The sequence below is a fragment of the Aspergillus karnatakaensis genome (assembly GCF_047715665.1).
Source record: "Aspergillus karnatakaensis strain CBS 102800 unplaced genomic scaffold BJY04scaffold_45, whole genome shotgun sequence".
NCBI classification, from domain to species: Eukaryota; Fungi; Ascomycota; class Eurotiomycetes; order Eurotiales; family Aspergillaceae; genus Aspergillus; species Aspergillus karnatakaensis.
This window is the reverse complement of record NW_027395757.1, coordinates 148,238-166,003: the sequence shown is the minus strand read 5'-3', so window position 1 is coordinate 166,003 and position 17,766 is coordinate 148,238. Positions and strand designations below refer to the sequence as shown.

The following is a 17,766-nucleotide window of genomic DNA, read 5'->3' as shown; positions in this document are numbered from 1 at the left end:
TGAATTCAAACTTAACGCTCAGATCTATTAATATGGCTAAAATACATGTTATGATCATTCGGGCTGCTAAATGTCCCGCTCTAGATATGAATCTATAATATACACAGCTGACAGTGATACCTACTGGCTCTCCAGGCGATGACCGACCCTTTCCAGTTGGTACTCTAACTCTTTCTTACACGCAAGCACGTCCAGCCCACTGCGCGAGCCAGGATCCCAGATGCTCTCAATGCGGATCCAAACGTCCATGAGATCTTCTGGTCCACAACATGCGCCAAATGCGCGCAGAATTGTAATGATCATCCGCCGGCCTAGGAACACACCATTTTCGACTCGATGATCTTTTCGCTCCAGACTATCAATGTCGCTGTCATCCTCATCTTCAAAGGCGTCCTCGTTTTCGCTGTCGTGAACATCGTCGACTGAAGTCGATTGATGATCCTCAGCTTGTCGCTTATGGACGCTAGCCGCTGACAGCAAAGGTGTGTAGAGTTTTCCTGGACTGTTGGTCGATCCAGGCGAAGCTGTAATGCCAGTGCGTTTTAAGGGATTCTCCCAAACAAAGTGCGAGGGCATGCTATAGGAACCACGGCTAAGTCTAGACCTGGATTCGTACAGCGCGCGAAGATACGCTTTCCACACCATCTTCAGTTTCTCTGCGGTCCAGTCGGCTTTGAGCTCGCCCTGATGAGCGAATCCATCGAAAAGTAGTAGATAGATCATTCCACGCGGCGGAACACGAAAGACGCCTTCCATGTCATCAAGAACAGATCTGAAAGCTTTGAGATTTCCCGTAACATATGCATGGTGTGAGAGAACTATATGGAACGTCCGCGCATCAGGGCCTTTGAGGACGGCATCCTGAAGAGCACGGTGATGCTCTGGAAGGCTATCTTTCAAATTTGCTGAGGCTTGTAAGACCCGACCAAGCTTCCTGTTCGTTTTTCGGTATATATGCATCTCGGATGTGAGGTTTAAGCCTGTAAAGAATGTGGACATATGCCGAGCGTAGGGCGTTTTTCCGGCAGCTTCCCGAGCGTCGAGTAAATGATGGTAAAGCCGCCTTGCAGCCCCGGTTTCACCGGCCCTTAGGAAGGAGGCTATCAAGCAGTTCATGACCGCAGTGTCGACGATTTCGCCGCTTTCCACAAATTCGTCGAAGGCCTGGCGGACACCGTCCGCATCTTCCAATAACCCATGGTAGAAGATCTTGCTAACTTTCCCATCGCGGCCAAACTGAATGTTTCTTCTTTCCATTTCTTTGATGATATGGTTAGCCACGGTGTAATGGCCTGCTTTGACAGCTATATCGAAAAGAATGGTAAAAACGACACTGTCTGACTCAATTCCTTCATTACGCTCCATTTGGTTCCAGAGGCCGATGGCTCGTATCAGAGCTACCTTGGGCACCCGGCCTGTGGATCGACCCGCGAGATGGATAGCAGAAGTCCATAGCGACCGGCTTAAAGGTAGCCCTGCAGCCCGCATGTCTTCCACTAGCGCTAGATAGCGTCGAGCGTCAACCGGGCGGCGGTGCGTGGGGTCAGCAAATTTGCGAAGAAGTGCACCGCGCGAGCGCTTTGAAAGATGCATCACTCCGGGGGACGGTAAGTCCCTGTATAGATTGAACAAATAATGGCTCTTGGTTCCCTTAAGTCCGAGATACTCTTCCAGTTTCTGAACTGAACTTAGCTCTGCTGTGCTCTGTGTCAAATCGTATTGTGGGGGGAAGGGAAGGAACGCCGCAACAGCATCAACCGCCTCCTTCCAGTCCAGCGTATCAAATAATCCTTCGTATAATTCCGATGTATCCTGATATAATTTCTTTGCGGCGCTTTTCTGACTTTCGATCCTCTTCTCGGCCCAGTGGAAGTTTTGCTGGGGGTCCGTCTTGCGTCCTAGGGAGCGGGCCCGAATGCGATTCCGATTCCCATGAGGATCAAGATCTCCGCCTGGTGCTGCGAGTTCCGATATTTCGTAATAATCAGACAGCAATTCCTCCTTGTCACAATCCGCGTCGCCTAATCTCACCTCATCGAATTTCGACGTGGGCGAAGGCCTCCGTACTGACCTCTGCTCTGGTTGCTCTGCTCGGTAGTTATCGGCGTCATAAGTCTCGAGCCTCTGTGCCACACTAGAGCTGAAGATCCGCTGTGTTCTCGAACGATAATTTCCTAGACTTTCACTCCGCGAGCCCATGGGGATGCGCAACCTTCTGGACGGCATTCGGCTGGAACTCCTTTCCATGCCCCCGTTATTCAAATCATCCCTCGTGGCCCCCTTTAGAGCTTTCACCGAAGTCGTACTCAAGCCTCTGCTGCGAGGCAGGTGTTCATGGCAGTAGCCGGCCAACACCAGGGAGCGGACAAAGATATCTGCTATAGACGTCGCGACCGGTCGAGCACGTCCGGGGGAGCTGAGTCGTCGGACAGAAGAATTGGAAAGGAAAAATGCCGACGTGCGCATGGGTTGTGGCTCAATCGATAAGCCCGTAATCGACCCCTGCGAGGAATGTAATCGCAGGTGTGCTGAGCTCTGGGACTTATTGGGATGAGACATGAGATGACAGACATTGTGGTATTGATTCAGCCATGCATAACCGGACAAAGCCTTGAACGCCTCAAAACATGCAAAGTAGAATAAAAAGAGAGAGGGAGAGAGAACTCAAAAAGACTCTGACGCGAGCGAAAAGCAGAAGAGGGCCAGCTTCGCGTGCAATGATTATTGGGGAACTGCCTTGGGGTTGCTGTCAACTTTCAACTTTCGAGCAAATGCGTTTTTCTGGAGGGAGCGGAGTCTGCGCTCGGACCAATCGGAGACGCCCATTGCCAATCCATCTTTTTCTCCCTCATCATCCGCAGCTCTTCAAGGAACGTTCAACCTTCAAGTCAACACGGCCCTCCTCCGCCAACAAGGAATACCCCACACCCGCTTGCGCTCTGGGAGCACTATCGCTCGTCCCTTTCTCACGGGCCTGTCGGCATAGAACCCAATCGCAGCCCGACCCCTGCTAGCAACCCCCCGAGACACCACGGCGGACCGACCGCCCTCCCCCAGTTGACGATGGGCAAATACAACCTCACAGCACTCCGAGTGCGCGAAACTGCGATTAAGTCGAAACTTGCCTCCAAATTCCGTAGGACACCGGAGTGGGTTCATGTTGTGCGAGATATCCCTCCCACTCAAGTTCTTGTCCGTGATCGACCTCCTCAGCATCAACTCGTGCGGCAGCGCTTGAACGGGGAGCATCAGGTCGTCTTTGAAGCTCAGGAGAAGCGCAAGAAACCAAAGAAGGCCAGTCGCATGTTCCTACCCGTCGAGATCAAGTACGAGGAAGATCAGCTCCGCAAAGAGTTTTTCCAAGACCATCCTTGGGAACTCGCTAGGCCGAGGATTCTACTCGAGACTTCGGGCAAGGACTTTGAACGTTATAATTGGGAAACACTTCGCCAACCGGGCAAGAGGTTGGACGGTGAGAGGTATGTATCTCTCGGAGGTTCCCGCTCAGGCACATTCTCCTGAACAGTACTGACCCTTCCTTTTCCCCACAAAGTGTCGTGCAACGCCAGCTATGGCTTCTACATAATGTTCCAAACATGACGAAAAGTACTGCTTATGATATTGCGCGTCGTGAATTCTACCGACTTCGCTTACAGGAGGACATCGAGCGTCGAGTAGCTGCTGAAGAGGCTGAAGCTACAGGCGCGACATTCGGACCTTCTCGACTAGTCATCAGCCAGGAGCTTGAGAACCAGCAATACGAAATTTGGAAGTCATGGGCGAAGACCGAGGCTCAAATTGTTGAGCAGAAGACGGTATCTACTCCCACTGCGTCTTCCGATCGTTTCGAAGCGCCGGAGAAAGACGAGATTTCCGAAGACGATTTGGAGACTGCTTGATGCCTGTTACACTCTGATGGCTGATGTGTATTATTGTATTGAATTGGTTTCACTTTGTTTCTGCACAAATCACTCAAGCGAGGTTGGTTATACCTAGGTATGGCGGGGGCGTAACTCCTCTACACAATGTTCAACATGGAAAAAAAATTGGAAAATTAAACAGGAACATTGATATCAAGTATTTCGTATTGGCAGATATGTAGTACGGAGCACATGTACTTTTCCATAGCTTGGGCGGCTTGGGCAAGGCGTCAAAACTCTCGGCCAATCGCGCAGCCTTTCATTGCAGACCCAAACTTCACTTCACCCTACCTCAACTTCAACTTCGAATATAACTTCTCCTGCTCAAGTGCCGAGAGCGCGCGATCAGATGCCCTCTCTAGGTATCGATCTTGATATTGTCCGAGCTATAAAGAAGCTCCTTTCAACTGGAGTTGCCCTTGCAGTCTGTTTCGCTAACGACCTAGCCCGTTCCTCTTAAATGAGCCAGACCATCATTCGCGCTTGAGAGCCACAGGCAACGACCTCCGAGCCTCAGGTTTCGAGGACCTGCCATTTTGACACTTCAAGAACTCTGATCGCTTGGTCAATACAATCCACCATCCCTTGCTCCCCACTTCCCTCGAGTCGGACGAGCGACGAGCCCCGGTCCATTTTCAAATTCGACGGGACGTCTCGGCCCCGGCCTTTGTTTCGCGCTTCCACCAAACGTGATCCTTCGGTCGACCTACGCTATCTTGGTATTTGTAGTGCTGGCAGACTCGGCCTTCTGAAGTTGCTTCGGACGCCTCGCCGCTTCGTTTCTCGATCATGCCCGGCTTCGATCCTCGTTTACGCCGCGGAGAATCTCTGGTTGTTTGAGTGTTTGCTGAATAGATTGAGGCTGAATGCATGCTCTGGAGTTGGTGAACTAGCTCGGCTGTCTTTCCCATCAGCCATGATATCTACGATGGTTCGCCCGGAGGATACTCTGAGGATGCTACGCCCATACCGTGAATTAGAAGAGGACGACACAAGCAGACATACGCCGGAGCCGCCAACTCCCGCTTCATCGTCATCGTCAACTACCGAGGGGTCAGCGAAGAGTGAGGATGAAGTCACATTCGTGAATGGATCCATTGGCGATACAAGCAACGCAACCACCAGTACGCCGAACGGTACACGAGGGCTCTCTCCGGAAGAGACAATCCAGCTTGCGCGCCGGGCAGTTGAAAATGGGATACAGGAAACAAAACGCTCTTTGGCAGGAAGTGAGGCAGTCAGCGACGTGGTCAAGCCGAAGTTGACCATTGATTTGGGCCATTCGAACATCAGTCGCATTCCGGAGCCGGTTGTTGACGCAATCAAGGATGAAGTTGAACGGTGCGTAATAGTCAAAGATTCTAGGGGACTCTCAGTCGTATGACAAGCGGCTGAAGGCGTTCTTGTTGGACGTTCTTGGACTGACCAGACTCAAAGGCTCTCACTGTCTAATAACCAACTCGTCCATGTTCCATACCGGTTTGCAGAATGCTCTCATCTTCGCTATCTCAACATCAGAGCCAACAATTTTCGAGAATTTCCCAAAGGGGTATGTTCACCACCGTCTGTTCCTGTCCGTCACCGGTGGTCTCTGACTTTCTTTGCAGGTGATCAAGCTGCCGCTCCTTGAGATATTGGATCTAAGTCGCAACAAGATCAGCGAACTCCCTGAAGAGGTCAAGAAGTTGACTTCGCTCCGCGTTCTTTCGGTTATGCAAAACCGCCTCGACGATTTACCTCCTAGTATATCCGACATGAACAAACTTCAAATCCTCAAAGTTACTGGAAACCCCCTCCGACTTCCTTTCCGGAAACTGTTGGAAACATCTGAGACTGAGATAGCATCATCAACAACAATGACCGACAATGAGAAAGAAGTTGCAGTGACTGCGGAACTCAAACGGTTCTTGAAGTCCCGGCAGCCCGTAACAGCTCTGGAATTCGAGAGAAACAATGAGTCAAGGTAGGTCTTCTGAGTGTATTGCTATTATATCCAATTGACTCTTCTTGCTTAGCGACGGCATCTTGGACACTCCGAAGCCCGTTAAACGGGGCGTCAGTAGCCGCTTTCCAGTGATTCCAAGCACAGGTGACGGCATGGCTGACCCTAAATCTCCATCCCTGTCCCGTCCACCTCCTATCCCAATCAAATCCCACTACCGCATCGCCTCCGGACATGGCAGTGTCTTCGGTCTACAGCGACCAGGTGGCATTCCTGGAATCAACGAACGCTATCGGAGTAATAGTGAGGGTATAATACAAGCCTCATTCGCCACCCGATCTAAGCGCATGGGCGTTATCAGCCGGAAAAATACCGATCTGGGAACGTTAGATGAGATGCGGCCATATCGGAACAGCCATCTCCGTGGGCTCAGCTATGGGTCTATCCTCCGGACAAGGCCCTCCATAAGCAATTCATCTAGCCCCAGTAGTCCTAGGGAACGCAGGCGGCCCAAAGATGGATTCGTTAATCGAATGTCGAGCTTGCCAGAGCATAAGGGAGAATGGGAAACGGGAGAGCCGATCATCAAAAGCGCCAAAGGAATTCTCTTTGCCCTTTTTCAAGTCCAATCTCACGTCCACGCTCTAATAAACGTAATAAGGCGTGATGATGAGCGGCGGAATAGTCTCGAGATCGTCTTTTACAATGCCTCTACGCATGTGGAGAGGCTTAACGAGGCACTCGAGAATGCGGAAAATTCACGGGCGGATGATGCAGAACCTATGCGGACCTTTTATGAAGCCGTCAAACGGGAATGTGAGACCTGTATCATGGCGTATTCTCATGTGGGCGCACAGCTACGCAACAGTCTTGACAGGATAGTTGCCAACAGTGATGCGCGCTACGTTCGCTCGCTAATGCTCATGATCTACGGTAGTGTGATTGAGCTTCGCAATGCTTGCGCGGGCTTGGAGGTCCCCATCGGAACTCAGACGAAGCCTTCAGAGAGAGCGCCTGTACCTTCTATCAATAAAAACTCTGTGAACCATGACAGATTCCCGGGTCCCACTGTGACCCCAACACGAGGCAGGGAAACATCATTTTCAACCCGCCGACTCCGGAGCGACACGACGATCCTCCACCCTCAAATCAATACAAATGGGCCTCTCCCAGCGTCAACCATGTTTCAGTCGGCCGTCAGTTCTCCTGGCTTCTCCTCGACACCATTCAGTTTTGGAGCGCGAAGCCGTTCAAGTAGCAGGTCCAATCACGTCAACACCTCTGTACCCTCATCACTTGCGACTCCTCGTTCAGGCGAATCATTCCCGCCAATGCCAACCTCAGTAATACCTCGGATAAACCCCTTGACCGGTCTTGACGAGATAGAGGAAGAACGGATTTTTGAAAAGATCTTCTATCAGCTTACGGCTGCCTACACCGCTGCGCTTCAAGCACTGCCCATAGCGCGCCGACAGTTCACGCGAAGCCTTGAGGTTGCAGAGCAGAATCGCGAATTCGATCATATTCAGATGCTGTGGAACAATCTCATTCGTCGCTGTCGAGTGTGCTTAGAGGTCTCCGAAGCTCTCGGCCTTCGTCTTTCCAACATGAAGATCAAGGAGCCAGGAGGTGGCATGCGAAACCAACGCGAATTTTGGCAGTTATGCAAAGCCTTCATGCAATCGTTCGTCGAACTAGTGACTGACATGCGCGAAGTACGGGGTATGCACCTTCTTCCGTCGGAGGTAATTGTAATTCTTCGGCCCGTCCAGAAGGCAAGCAGAGAAGCAGGACGCTTGATCGAGGCTTCGCCATGGTCATATCTTGCAGACATGGCGCCCGGGAACGCCCCGCCAACGATCTACGGGCCGCCCTTGCCGTCTCAAAACTCGCACCTGCATGCTCAACACCACCCTCAGATCAACACAAGCCTATCACCTCAATCAATCACCCTCCCCGCCACACCCCTGAGCGCCGCCCTCGGGCCAGCCGCGCAAGCAACCGTTCCCTCCACACCCGCAAGCGCATACAGCGACAAATTCTTCGAGGGCGACGTCTTCCAACGAGCCGACTCCCTGCTTTCAATGCCAAACCAGGCACCGTTCTTCACCCGTCGTTAACGTGTAACACACGACCCCGCGCTCTCCAAAAAGCAAATGTTACACGGATTCTCATCACCACCATCCTTCCCCCTCCCTTTTTATGCTGCCCTATCATCCACGATTTCCCTCCGGTCATGAGGAGAAATGACGTGATCACGCAGCAAAAAACCCCCGTATTTTGTCCAACCCAACTATTCTTTGGGCTGGCTGGACTGGACTCGCGGCCGGCAGCCACCTTCGGCTGGTCCGAAGATCAGCCCCCTCTTTCTCCCTTCAGAATTCTAGACACACACACACACTACCCGGAGACGTGCATCGTCTCCCTTCCCGAAGAGACCCTCTGCATACGCACGGTCCCGGTACTTCCGGCGAGTCCGAAGTCCGCGCCGCGCCAGGGCATGGTGTGCCTGCCACGCCTTTTGCATGAATTGGACGCTGCTCCTGGGTCCTCAATTGCGTCCGTGTATCGGCCAAGGTAGATCACCATTGCGTCCAGAGTTACTCGTTTAGTACTTTGGTTTTATGTACAGTACATTTACAGAGCACAGACGCATATCTACTGATGGATCTACGCACTTGCATGAATGTTTGGATCTATGCATGAATCTTTATGATTTCCCCGGGACTCGGTGTTCTTTTCCGGATCCTGTATCTGTTGTTTTGATTTTGCTGTATTGTGCTTGTTGCAAGCTGGAAGAGAAGAAAGTTCCGAGGTCGGAGTCGAAAACATAAGGGTAGGGTACGGCGTCGCTTGTCTCTGCTTGCATAATCTAAGGCGTAATGAATGATATGGACTGAGTCTGCTTGATGAGTATATGATGGGGTAGGTCAGTGATTGTTTCTGTGATCTAGATCTACCTGACTATCGAGATTCTACAGAATCATTCTAGTCAATTGATAATACTCTGGAATGAGTCATTGAAGTTGCACCCGCAGGCGATGCAAGCAATTACAAGCTATCGTCCTCTGCGGCTTGTCCGTCTATTCTAGAATTTTCCAAGTCTCCGCGGGGTAGCACATTTTTTTAGCCAAGCGAGAGCTGGACTGGAGAACAAAAGTACCTAACTTACCTGACTACTCAATATTGTTAGCAACCACCACATCTCGCACGTAAGCAAACATTTCACGTGGCCTACTGAGGGAAACACAGGTCATACTGCACGTCACACCGCGCTCCGAGGTCCATTTTCCAATTTAGGGGACAGGATAAGACTCCGGGGTGAGCTTTTCTAATGTGCGCTTGCTGTTGGAGGCGGCGCTGCTGTTGCGAGAGTTGATGGTGGCGCTGCGCTGTTTGAATTGAATGGGCAGGATATTGGTGAAGAGAAACCACGAGCCCCGTTCCGAGTCACGCTGTGAAGCACGAGCTCGGTGCCATGATGGTTGAGTAGCAGGTCGTACTCGCCTGTTGTGCGATGTGGCTAGGGATGGTAGGATCGAGGGGGCCGGGAACTGGCTGTCGAGAGAGTGTTCATAACTCTCTAGGGACAGAGAGCAAAGGGGCACGGTGGTGGGGACGAAGAGGCGTCACTGCTTGCGTGGATGGTAGATGCAGACAGGGACGTTGAGGCTGAAAGAATCAGAATCAACGTAATCCGAATATCGGCGCGGGTCGAGTACGGGACAGCCAAAGCAAAGAAATCAACGGTGCTACAGTCGTTCCTGATGTCGTACACGTCGATGCATGCTTTACCTACCCCGGAAAAGAAGATAGTTGTAGCTAGATAGTCAGTCCACGCCTGTCAACGAATGAATGCTGCATGTTCTCTGGTATGTTATTGAGACTACTGCACCCGCTCTGCTTGTGGTTCGGAGCTACTTGGATTCCCCGATATGTTTATGATGTCTTTGGGGGAAATTGGGTTGCTTGCTGTAAGACATGGTTGAAGCCGCACACTGTGCCCGCTACATTTACCAATCCTCAGACATCTGAGTAAGGGTCATGCGCGTTACCATGGAACTTTCCTATCGAGATGGAGGCCATTGTAGCGGGATTCCTAATTGAGCCATCTCCAATGGCCATAGAACGGAGATCGGAAGGAAAGGCGCCCTGGTAACCAGAAACGGTAAGGTAAAGTACAGGTTAACGCCCATGCCCATGCCATGACTCCTCCACCTAATGCAATTGCTGGGGCTGGAGATGGGAATTGGTTGAATGACAGCAGCCGGGCATAGAATTGAGCGTTCGCAAGGATAGCCGGGTCCGGTTCGCTTGCAAAGGAGCAGCATGTTCCGGTGGGCTGAGCGGTGTATAGAACATGCTAGAGTTCTGTCTAAGAAAAGAGATTGCAACACCGTCAGGTGGGTGGAGTTGCCTTCAAAAATGACTGAATCATTGCCCGTCGTCGGTCCTATGAAGAAAAGAAGGAGCGGCCAGGCCACGGTTGCGCCAGACTGTGCGTGGAATGCCTGGGCGGTGTTGCTGAGGAAAAGGAGCTTTAAGATAGACCAACTGGGATCGAATTGTCATCGAAGGCAGGGTCTCCAGCCTGAAATAAAATCCAAAAGAACAGGGTAGGCCAGCTGAGTGTGAGGTAGCGGGGGTCGTCTCGTCCAGCTTAGATCAAGCTTGGGTTTGGGCATATGTGGGATTCCATAGATGGGTCTGTATATCGGGATCAATAAAGCAGAACAAACAATCAGTTGCATAGAGACAACGTGGTGGCCGAGAGAGCGGAGAGCCAGCAGCCTATATCAGATTGATGGATCCATGTGAAGGATGTCCCAGTGAAACCGAGGGCCCTGAGTATGTGAGGTCCTCAGTCCTGTCCTCGATGGACTATTTGTGGACTCTTGTTGGGGTAGCAGTTGCGGATTTCATTTCAAATCAGACTATTAGTTTCATGGTTTCCTATCGGTCTCACACGGAAAGCAAAGTTGATCTCATAGAAGAATACATGAATAGACGAAAGACAGTAAGATATGGCTCGGTCAATGACTCAACGGCAGTAGGAACAATGAATCCAGATGTTTGGGAGAAACGACGCTCTCGTCTTTATGAAATAGCACAATAGCTGGTTCCTCAGGCAGCAGTAATCTCACGTGACGGCAGTGGTTCTTACCTGGGCGCGTCTTAACTCTTGACTCTTTTTACGCAGTACTCCTGTATCTTTTGAACCTTCACTCTAATCTTACGGCAGTGCTACCAATGTCAATCCAGTAGACCATATCCCAGCCCTTCCCGGCGCCACCCCCACGGCCTCTGATAACATTGTACGTCGCGACGAAGCGGTGGCGAGCCAACTGTACCCAATTCGTCCTTGACGGCCCTGTTGTTCGCTCAGTCAGCCTCGACGAGGGCGCCAATAATGAGGCCAATGTGAATAACTAAGAGGAGCCATTGCTGTCTTGCCGATATGCTAGGTACCTGGTCCCGGATGGTGAGCGGGAACGGGGAGGATTCGAAATGACGACACCGCTGTTTCGAGAACAAAGATGTAAACAACTTGGCTTCCAATGGAAACTCCATACTTTTCGATCCGGTATGAGAATGAGGCGACCTACCATACGGTGAGAATGATTGTGTCGAGCTCGACGGCAAAGTGAGGCGTTAGGACGATCATACTGTGCCGCCCGTTATTCGTGCACGGTCTTGGAGGTCCTCACCACATGATTCTTCGGGTTTTCGCGCACCTCCGAGTGATCTTGCCATCACCACTCAGACTGGTGAGTCGAGCTTGGTTATTGAATGCCCTATTGCTGAAGCAATTGCAGCGAAACCGAGATCAAGCAGCACATTGGCGGCTGGCACGACCTCATTCGTCAATTCGTAATAGGACTTCCGTCGCATGGCTCTCCATCGGTTTTGCATTTTCGATGCTGAGATGCCAACCTATCGTCACGAATTGGTGGTTTCCAGGCGCAAGAGCCGAGGGCGGGCGATGGCTGGATTGCCCTTGAGGACGACCAGGACTGCCACCGCCACAGCAGTAATCGCCCTGAGCCCGTCTCAGGGGTCGGTAACTCCGTTCACAGTCCTGTCTCCAGAAGCGACGTGTAACGCGATACCACGGATCCCGCAGGAGTGGTCCGCGATCCTCCATCGCAGAACCGGAAATGTCGGTGACAGAACTGGGTCTCGGCTGAAGCTTTATTTGTAAATTGACAACTCAATTGCTTGGTGGAAGCCCTGCGACAACCCAAAACCCACGTTATGGGAGTTGCGATACAGGCGTACGGAGTAAGCGGACGGGATCAGGGGGAAAGGCAACAAATAGAGGAGCAAAACTGGGAGAAAAGCAGAGAGAATCCTTTGTACTGTACGTAGTGGTTGGACTTGAAACGGAAACAAAGCCGGTCGGCATGATCGGAGTGGGTTGGAGCAGCGTTGGAGAAGCCGAGAACAAGGGCTGGAACCAGGAAGGCTGAATGCGTCAACTCCATAGTAGTAGTCCCCAAGTCCATACATTATTATTGCAGGCGCTTCTGGTAAGGCGACAAGAAGTACGCTGAACACTGGACAGTTGGGACTGGAATGCTGTTGTCCAAGAAAAAAAAGCAATTCTCTATGAGACGGTCTACTGCACGGACACGGTAAGTTGCATCTTTCTGGTTCTTGGTCATTATTATTATTATTATTATTATTATTATTATTATTATTATTATTACTATAATTCTGGTTGCTGAGGATTGTTTCTTTGAAGGGGTGCTGTTCAGAAATCCGGGATGAAACAGTGCACGGTTGTAAGCAGAGGACACGAACTGCAGAAACATCCTCAGCAATTGTGATCTATCTATCAGACTATCAGAGACCGTTTCCGGATAGTGGCATGAGCTTGGAAGTCTTCAGGCAGGGATTCCGTTTCCTGCTGCTTTACTCCCAGTCTCCCACGCTGCTGGATCTTGGAACTGATCTGCCCTCTCTGCAAGCGGCTGGAAGCCTCACTTTTCCACCTTTTTGTTATTATTATTTTCCCTCTGTTCTTCAGTCTTTGCCCTTGATGCATTCCTTCCACCCACTGTTCTCAACGTCCAACAAGAATAGCAACCCTTTGTCCTCTTTCTTTCCAGATGAACTGTCCGCTTTCATGAGCAGTGGTTGTCCTTAGTATGTCTGTCTCTCTTCCATTGGTTATATCAGTGCGCCTCTGTCCCAGCTCCTTCCCTGCTGTTCAAGGTTCCCTTTAGTCCCTTTTACAGTTTTGCTGCTGCTGCTACCACACTATACTTCCACTACTACTTACTGTCTTTGTTTGCTTCCTCTACCACGCATTGGCTCATAGCTGCATCTTTCCTTCTTCTCTCCCTCATCCTCTCTCTCTCGCTCTCTCTTTTTTTTTCTTTTCTTGTCTTGCTTTCCTCCTCTCTCGCTCCATCCTTTTGGTTTCTCTAAATCTGAATACCTCCCCTTTTTGGTATCTCTTAACTCGCTGGCGCAGGGTGATCTACCTGGCTAGCTGACCTACCAGAAGAACACAAATCGAGCGATCAGACTATAGAGTCACACAAGTCTGCGACGGATCGAAAAGAACAGAGGATTTCCCACCAACTATTTGATTGAATATTATACTCTGGCATATCAGTCATCTGTCTGAGGTCGGCGATTGCCGCTGGACCATTTTCTGACCATCTGCAGGTAAGTTTCAACTATTTCCCCTTCAACCCTTTCAAGTTCCAACTCTCCTCCCCTTGTTTCTCTCCCCCCTCCCTCCGCCTGAGGCAAGGACTAACACAAGGGCTTCTGGGAAAGTGATCCTACCCTCCTCTTCGGTTGATCGACCCGACAACGGGGTGAGGGTCACTGCCAGTACCTTGCGTCTGTCGGAGGGAAACACTCGTGACCCTGACAACCACTTGCAACTATTCTGGTCTTAATTCCCCTTTCTCCCTAGTTCACTCCGGTTACTCTCCGGTCACCACCCGCAGACAAACCTACCCTCCTCCGCCACTCCGGGCCTCGTGAGCTAGGTGTGCGAATGGAAGATGGATCTTCAGAAACCAAAGGAAGCCCGTCGGGACACACCGGGCAAGCAAGAGGAGAATTCAGAGTGCCCATTGGAGCCATACAAAGGCAATAACCATTCTAAAGACTCTCCCAAGAACGACTCCCTGGGCCGAAGCTCCGATCCTGGAAATGCAAAGGATTCCGCAAATGGAGGTCATCGATTGCAGAAGGGTGATTTCTATGCTCACGACACACATCAAGCTTCACCGGCGCCGGCGCCGTGCTCGTCTCTAAACGCGCCTCGCGCACGCTCACCGACATCAAAGGCGATCGATATCCCTCCAGGCCTCGGCTTAGGGCCTAAAGAAACAAATATCTTAGTCACAGCAAATAGGCACCCACCCGTCACCAAAGCAACGCTAAGTGAACTCGATCTGCCCTGCATCATGAGCAACATCAATCTTCGTATGGATGCCAACTTTGACCGCGATCTCCATTTCAAACCTGATCTCGACGGTGAGAAGGGCAGGAAGAAACGGAAAGATGCCGATGACTTCTGGGATGCAATGGCTGCTGAAATCAAAATATATGCATATTGTGCGTCTCACGGCTCGGATACTACAACCAGCGATCTTCAAGATGAGCGGCTCAGATTCGAACCTCGGCTGCCGGCTTTGTTCGAAACCCTACAGGACGTCCTCAAAACCCTCGTCCCAGAACGCGATCATCCCAACGTAATGCAGAATCTAGAGGTGGCACTACTGATGCAACAGATTCAGAAAGGTGTCCTTGACATGGTAAGAGTTGCGAAATGGCTTGCCGCGCTTCTGAAGACGCATTGCGCCCCGATGCGCGACGAATGGGCGGATAGCATGGTGAAGCAAATTTCCACTGGGTCGCAATCGCAGGATGCAGCAGAGATAGTGCGCGGCCTCAAGACTCTCTTCGCGATATTGGAGGCCATGAAATTGGATGTCGCCAATCACCAAATCCGGGCATTCCGGGTCCTACTCATTGAAGACACAATTCCCTTTCTCCGGGAATACTTCACAAGCAAGATCGAAAAGGACAACTTCCAGGTAGAGACATCCCGACTATGGTATCAAAATCTGCGGGAAAGAGAATTGCAAAACATGGAGGACCAGGCACAGACTGATGGGTTCTGGCCGCTTTCACTTCTATTCCGAGGCTTGAGCGAATCCTTGTTACAGTTTCATGCCCCTGATGCATTCCCAGAGACGTTTATCTTCGACGCGGACCGGCTATGGCAGCTTCGGGCTGGGCTGCAGAGTGCCATCAATCTCGAAATCTGCTGGTACATCTTTGAGTCGTATGTCCATTCCCAGAGGCGGTACCTCCCGGCACCTACGCAGACATACGCCACATTCCAGTCTCGGATTGGCACTCTGATGGAAGAGAATGAAGATTGCCCTCGCGGGTCATCCAGGTGGCTGAAGAACGTGCGCTGTCTCGCCTTGGAGGTTGCGCGGTTCGCCAGCACTGCATGTTACAGCGATGCTACGGTTTCCGACGACACCATTGGCCCAATTGAGGCGTCACTAGAGTGGCACCTGTCTAATGAGCAGGGGTTGTTTCAGTACTTCCAGAATTCCCTCCGGGAGAAGCTGTTAGATGCGACTTTTAGCATGGCCAAGAGATACCTCAACATGTCGCCGCTTTCTATCTGCGAGTCTCAACGACTCTCCTCCCCACCCATGGACCAACAACACTACGACATTGAGCGCATCTCCATGCGTCTGGCGCACATTGGTGTCTTACATTGGAGAGTATGGGCACCTATCCTCTATGTACGCGAGAGCGTACCATTGACCGACGAGTCGATGTTCCAGTCAGAGACGGAAATCGCACACGACCGTCTTCCATTTTAGACCACAACTGGGTTGGCTCTTTGACGTTCAAAAGCGTAATCATCTCTACACTATATCTTTTGATTGCTTTTATCCTATTGCGATTAGCGTCTGCATGGCATGGCAGCTTTCAGGTCTGGCGTCCGGGCATAATATTGTCGGCGGAGTTGGTCTCGGCTTGCTGTATTGGAATAGAGTTGCTTTCTTTGCATAATTATGTACGATAATAGTAATAACTCGTACCCTTATCCAATATCTTCAAAGTTGTCCGCCCCCTTGCAAGGGTATGGTCTTTTCTCCCAGATACAAATGGTTTATATATCTTATGTACCTTACGTAATTGGTCGCTCTTGCATAAAATTGCAGGCCGAGATATAAACAAGACCGCCATCACCAAAAACTAAAAACCACCAATGCTAATTAATACATAAGGATGCGCCGCACATTGCCGCTCCTCAGATCTAAGCCTGGACTTTCGACACCTAAAGCCAAGCTCAAAGCCCCTACTGTCAAAGTCACCCCCTCTCGCACTTCAAAACCGTCTTCTTCATCACCAGCAGCAGCAACAACACTTCTGAAAGAGGAAAAACCACTTGAAACAAAACCTCAACTAGGCTCACAGTTCGATTTTCTCTACTCATTGAAATCTGCACAGTTACAGTCCCTAGCGCAGAGGACCGGTATCACCTCTGGTGGAGTCAAGGCTGCTGTCTTGAAACATATAGAGGATGGTTTAGCTGAGCATCTCTCGCAGTCTCAGTCTCGTGCTCATGACGGAGAGATATTGAGAAAGGGGACTGGGAGGGGAGCGAGCAAAGGAAGTGATGAGTTGCGCATTCTGAGTATCGATATGGGGATTCGGAATCTGGCATTCGCGGTTTTGCGGGCTCCGAAGGGTGTGAGTTCTCCTCTTGCCGGTGGGCTTGGCTCCAGAATGAAGAAGGATGGGGGGAAGGGCAGAGGAACACAAGAAGAGAAGATTGAACTCACCACCTGGCGGAGGATATCTCTCCCGCTGGACCGGGGGTTCTCAGTTGAGGAGTTTGGGAGGTATCTTGACTCTTCTCCGCCATCTGCATCAAATTCCTCACCAGAATCTAAGCCCAGAGTCGAGGACAAATCTCCAACACCAGCAAAAGCCGGATCTATGTCGACAGAGAAGGAGAAGGACAAGGAAAAAGAATCCTTCACCCTGCAAACCTACGCCACGCACGCGCACAGTATAATCTCAACCCTACTCTCACGGTATAAGCCAACCCACGTTCTTATCGAGCGGCAGCGATTTCGCTCCGGTGGTGCCTCCGCGGTACAGGAGTGGACGTTGCGTGTGGGTGTTTTTGAGGGGATGCTTTGGGCTGTGCTGCATTCTTTAGCTCAGAGCCAACAGGGTCTTTCTCTTGATGCGAAGAGTGTGGAGAAAGACGTCAAGGGAGCAGAGGGTAGCGCAGGGAGATCACGGCCGAAAGTCATCGCGATTGAACCGGCGAGGGTGGGGAGATTTTGGGCTTCTGCGTTGGCTTCTCCATCAGCGTCTGAGGCTAAATCTGAAAAGAAAGAGAAAGCGAAGAAAAGTAGCCGGGAGAACAAGAAACTCAAGATTGACCTCGTTGGATCATGGCTACAGGACAAGAGGTTTATGATTGGGGACGATGGCCAGGAATGGGCCGATGGGTATATGATGAAGTGGGATAAGAGCACAGCGCCGAGACCAAAGTCGGAAACGAAGACACAAAGTGAAACTAAAGCTGAGAGCGAGCTTATTGAAGTCGGCAAATTAGATGATCTGGCGGATTGTTTGGTGCAGGGGGTGACCTGGCTGGAGTGGGAGGGAGTGAAGGGGCGAATTGTGAGGGATGGAGCTGCGGCTTTTGAAAATATATTATGAACTTAAGATGGCGCGATTGGTGAGGGTGTGGTTTTGAAATTGTTGCAATGCGTAATGATACCCTCTAATGAGCGTATAGGGCTTGTTTGTGTGACACATATATATATCGCCATACCCACCCATTTTGTATAACGAAACACTTCTAGCACGAGATGTGGGTTACGC

The 17,766-nt window shown here is 50.9% G+C and overlaps 5 protein-coding genes across 5 annotated transcripts; 4 read left to right on the top strand and 1 right to left on the bottom strand.

The window, feature by feature from the left end:
- Window positions 1-17: 17 nt before the first annotated feature.
- On the bottom strand, window positions 18-2,733 carry BJY04DRAFT_195594 (pentatricopeptide repeat protein). Its single transcript, XM_073712243.1, has one exon. It carries the CDS (start codon window positions 2,557-2,559, stop codon window positions 121-123), a length of 2,439 nt encoding a protein of 812 aa, XP_073568354.1. The 5' UTR covers window positions 2,560-2,733; the 3' UTR covers window positions 18-120.
- A 144-nt stretch (window positions 2,734-2,877) lies between these two features.
- On the top strand, window positions 2,878-4,152 carry rsm25 (mitochondrial 37S ribosomal protein mS23). Its single transcript, XM_073712242.1, has 2 exons — window positions 2,878-3,479; window positions 3,554-4,152. Exons 1-2 carry the CDS (start codon window positions 3,064-3,066, stop codon window positions 3,897-3,899), a joined length of 762 nt encoding a protein of 253 aa, XP_073568353.1. The 5' UTR covers window positions 2,878-3,063; the 3' UTR covers window positions 3,900-4,152.
- Window positions 4,153-4,848: 696 nt separating this feature from the next.
- BJY04DRAFT_221040 (putative cell morphogenesis protein Sog2) lies at window positions 4,849-7,982 on the top strand (the record flags this gene model as incomplete). The annotated part of the gene is made up of 4 exons (XM_073717015.1): window positions 4,849-5,261; window positions 5,358-5,469; window positions 5,528-5,883; window positions 5,936-7,982. 4 exons carry the CDS (start codon window positions 4,849-4,851, stop codon window positions 7,980-7,982), a joined length of 2,928 nt encoding a protein of 975 aa, XP_073568352.1.
- Window positions 7,983-13,617: 5,635 nt separating this feature from the next.
- On the top strand, window positions 13,618-15,959 carry BJY04DRAFT_195583 (TCP11 family protein). The gene has a single exon (XM_073712241.1). The coding sequence runs from the start codon at window positions 13,887-13,889 to the stop codon at window positions 15,735-15,737; it is 1,851 nt and encodes a 616-aa protein (XP_073568351.1). The 5' UTR covers window positions 13,618-13,886; the 3' UTR covers window positions 15,738-15,959.
- A 1,003-nt stretch (window positions 15,960-16,962) lies between these two features.
- BJY04DRAFT_195581 (uncharacterized protein) lies at window positions 16,963-17,760 on the top strand. The gene is made up of 2 exons (XM_073712240.1): window positions 16,963-17,620; window positions 17,681-17,760. The coding sequence occupies exon 1, from the start codon at window positions 17,062-17,064 to the stop codon at window positions 17,599-17,601; it is 540 nt and encodes a 179-aa protein (XP_073568350.1). The 5' UTR covers window positions 16,963-17,061; the 3' UTR covers window positions 17,602-17,620; window positions 17,681-17,760.
- Window positions 17,761-17,766: the final 6 nt, after the last annotated feature.